This window comes from Chinchilla lanigera, unplaced genomic scaffold (genome assembly GCF_000276665.1).
Source record: "Chinchilla lanigera isolate Chin_1 unplaced genomic scaffold, ChiLan1.0 scaffold00021, whole genome shotgun sequence".
NCBI lineage: Eukaryota > Metazoa > Chordata > Mammalia > Rodentia > Chinchillidae > Chinchilla > Chinchilla lanigera.
In genome coordinates this window covers 19,692,266-19,695,578 of record NW_004955422.1, presented here as the reverse complement: position 1 = coordinate 19,695,578, position 3,313 = coordinate 19,692,266, and the positions used below count along the sequence as shown (strand labels likewise).

The window sequence follows — 3,313 nt, the reverse complement described above, 5'->3', positions numbered from 1 at the left end:
GGGGAACGGACAGATCTCCTTTTTTTTTTTTTTGAGACATGTTCTCGCTATGCAGTTCAGGCTGCCCTTGAGCTCACTTTGTAGCCCAGGCTGGTCTCGAACTCGCAACGATCCTCCTGCCTCAGCCTCCCGAGTGCTGGGATTCCAGGCGTGCGCCACCACGCCCGGCAAGAAGGGGAGGGTCTTGAAATGGCAGAATGACAATAACCTCCGCGTGGTTTTTCTTGCTGGTGCAAGTAAGAAATTTGTTACTATGGTTGTAATGACGCCTCCACCCCGCCGGCCCCCGGAAAGGGCTGTGCGGAAAGGGAAACCCCAGGGCTGGTAGGGGCCAGCGTGGACTTCTCTAACCAAGTGGTCCCCTCCATCCGCGACGGCCAGGAAGGGCGACCCTGCCAAGCGACTTCCAAGTCCTTGAGAGCGCAGTAGAGAAGAGATACAACGGAAACGGCCCTCCACTGGAAAGGGGCTTTCCACCGGATTGCAGCAGCCTGACGCGCCTCCTGGGCTTGGTCTAGCTTCCAGCTGACACACCCCACTCTGGGCAAAGTGGTCTGAGGTCTCAAGAGACGTCACTTCCGCCCTCATCACCGGCTTAGATGAAAGGGGCGGAGCCTCAGCGAAGGCGCGCTGCCTGTGCGTCACTTCCGGTAAACCCATCCGCGACAACGGCAACATGGCCTTGAACGGAGCTGGTGAGGGCTTGGGCTGCCAGGGCGTGTGGCTGCGGAACACGGGAAGCAGTTTGCTTCTGCAAGACTCCGGTCCTTTGTGTCTCTCTTCCCCAGAAGTCGACGATTTCTCCTGGGAGCCCCCGACTGAGGCGGAGACGAAGGTGCTGCAGGCGCGACGAGAACGGCAGGATCGCATCTCCCGGCTCATGGGCGATTATCTGCTGCGCGGTTACCGCATGCTGGGCGAGACGTGCGCGGACTGCGGGGTGAGGAGAGACTCAAGCGAGTGGCTGGGGATGGGGTTGTGGGCCAGGCAGCACGGACTTTCCTGAGTTCTGCCCCCTAGACCCCGTCAACGTGCGTCTCATCCGTGCCCTGTGTCTTTCTGGTCCCCAGACAATCCTCCTCCAAGACAAACAGCGGAAAATCTACTGCGTGGCTTGTCAGGAGCTTGATTCAGACGTGGATAAAGATAACCCGGGTGAGGGGCTAGGTATGCTTGTTGCAGGAGCAGCGTGGTGCGAATGAATGGCCAGGAACTGTAGGCCTGGGAAGTGACAGTGGGGGAGGGGGTGTAGGTGGGGCCGGGAGTAAGACGCTTTCCTAAGACCACTAAAAACCTGCTGTTCGTCATACTGTGGGAGAGTCTGAGGTCCATCAGATAGTTTGTGTGTGTGTGTGTGCGTGTGTGTGCTTCTTTTTGAGACAGTGTTTCGCTATGCACTTATGCAGTTCAGGCTGGCTTTGAGCTCACTTTGTAGCGTAGGCTGGTCTCGAACACGCAACGATCCTCCTACCTCAGCCTCCCGCGTGCTAAGATTATAGGCGTGGGGGGGCTGGGGATTTAGCTCAGCGGCAAAAGCGCCTGCCTGGCATGCGCAAGGTCGTGAGTTCGGTTCCCGGTACCGGAGAAAAACCAAAAAAAAAAAAAAAAAGATTATAGGCGTGGGCCACCATGCCCGGCTCATCAGATAGTCTTTTTTTTCTTTTTTCCCGGTACCAGGAATCGAACTCACGACGTTACGCTTGCCAGGCAGGCGCTGTGCCGCTGAGCTAAATCCCCAGCCCCACATTAGATAGTCTTGATGGGCAGATAAAGCTAACCCACAAATAGGCTTGGTACACAAAAGAAAGTGCATCGGGACTGGGAGCGCTTCCCTAGGATTAGTTAGACTCTGAGTTCCATCCCCAGCTCCGCAAAGGATAGGTGGGAGCTGGATGATTGCCTTACTAAGGGGCACGGAAAGCAAAGAGATAAAGAGGAGGTGGTTCACGACTAAGGCGGATCAGGCAGGCATCCTCACCTTTGCACCCACTTTTTCCTTTTAGCACTGAATGCCCAGGCCGCCCTCTCCCAAGCTCGGGAGCACCAGCTCGCCTCTGCCGCAGAGCCGCCCTTAGGCTCTCGGCTCACAGCCCAGCCCCCAGTACCCCGGCCGGAGCACTGTGAGGGAGCTGCAGCAGGGTTAAAGGCAGCCCAGGGGCCACCCCCTCCTGCTGTGCCTCCAGATGCGGATGCAGTGGCTTGCACACAGACGGCCCTCCTGCAGAAGCTGACCTGGGCCTCAGCTGAGCTGGGTTCAAGTGCCTCCCTGGAGACTAGCATCCAGCTGTGTGGCCTTATCCGGGCCTGTGCTGAGGCCCTGCACAGCCTGAAGCAGCTGCAACACTAACCCGCCTTCCCCCACCGCCCCCCGAAAAATCCTGTAGAAAAACAGCTGTCCCTCTGTGTGGTTTGTTCTTTTCTTGATAGAGTGTGCATGCCAGCCCTAGCTCCACTTACCTTCTTCCTACTTTGGGCCTTTCCGCTTTCCACGTCTGTTCTTCCTGGTGCCCTGAAAGATGAGTTGAGCTTATTTCTGCTCAGTTTCTGCAATCAGAATGAAGGGTAGTTAGAGGACTATGTGATACTCCTTTGCTGAGGAAGAGGCCATAGCCTCCTCAGGCAGAAGGAAGAGGGCTGGCAACTAGCCTTGTTTCGCACCGCCCTGCAGCCACTCATTCCCGACCGTTTCTCCTCACCCCTGAGCGCTCTGATTCTATTACCCTTCCCACTTCATGCCCACCCCAGGCGCTCAGACGCTGATGGGGTTGTAGGGACTCCAACATTGCACGTTAAGAGTCAAGCGTGGACTTGCCTAAGTCTCTTTGCCCCCACTTTTAGATCCTTAGGGGAGGGTAATTGTGCAGAAGATTGTGTATGGGATGGGACAGTAAAAAGAACGCCAAGGAAGCACGTCTGCCCCTTCTGGCCTCTTTCGCCCTTCTTCCAGCTTCCCTTCTATGGGTTGCCCTGGTATCTATTCAGCTGTGCGCTACGCGGACCGCCAGGGCCGTTTTAAGTGAGGCCCCGCCCACGCGGGGAGGCGGGGCCGAGGCGGAGTCCAGGAGCTGGGGCGAGAACAAAGCGGGGCCTGCGGGAGGTGGCTGACTCGGCCTGTGGGCCCTGCCTGCGGCGGCCCGGGCGGAGGCCTGGGCGGAGTGCCGCAAAGAGGGAGGTAGCGTTTTCCTCCGCGCCGGTCGGGCCATGAACGGACTGCCCTCGGCCGAGGCGCCAGGCGGCGTGGGCTGCGCCCTGGCCGGGCTCCCACCGCTGCCGCGCGGCCTCAGCGGCCTCCTCAACGCGAGCGGGGGCTCGT

General features: G+C 58.5%; 2 protein-coding genes across 3 annotated transcripts in view; both read left to right on the top strand.

Annotated features, from left to right (window-relative positions):
* Positions 1–583: 583 nt before the first annotated feature.
* Positions 584–2,389, top strand: Sssca1 (Sjogren syndrome/scleroderma autoantigen 1). 2 transcript variants are annotated; one of them, XM_005384487.2, is made up of 4 exons: positions 584–695; positions 789–940; positions 1,071–1,155; positions 2,004–2,389. In XM_005384487.2, the coding sequence occupies exons 1-4, from the start codon at positions 677–679 to the stop codon at positions 2,345–2,347; spliced, it is 600 nt and encodes a 199-aa protein (XP_005384544.1). In that variant the 5' UTR covers positions 584–676; the 3' UTR covers positions 2,348–2,389. The 2 variants fall into 2 exon arrangements, with proteins under 2 accessions (XP_005384544.1, XP_013369322.1); XM_013513868.1 differs by having other exon boundaries at positions 1,071–1,167.
* The window catches only part of Fam89b (family with sequence similarity 89, member B), a gene marked incomplete in the record, with an annotated part of 2,770 nt that continues 1,460 nt past the window's right edge, over positions 2,004–3,313 (top strand). The window contains 1 exon segment of the mRNA XM_013513869.1: positions 2,004–3,313. Within this exon segment, the coding sequence (XP_013369323.1) occupies positions 3,202–3,313 (112 nt within the window).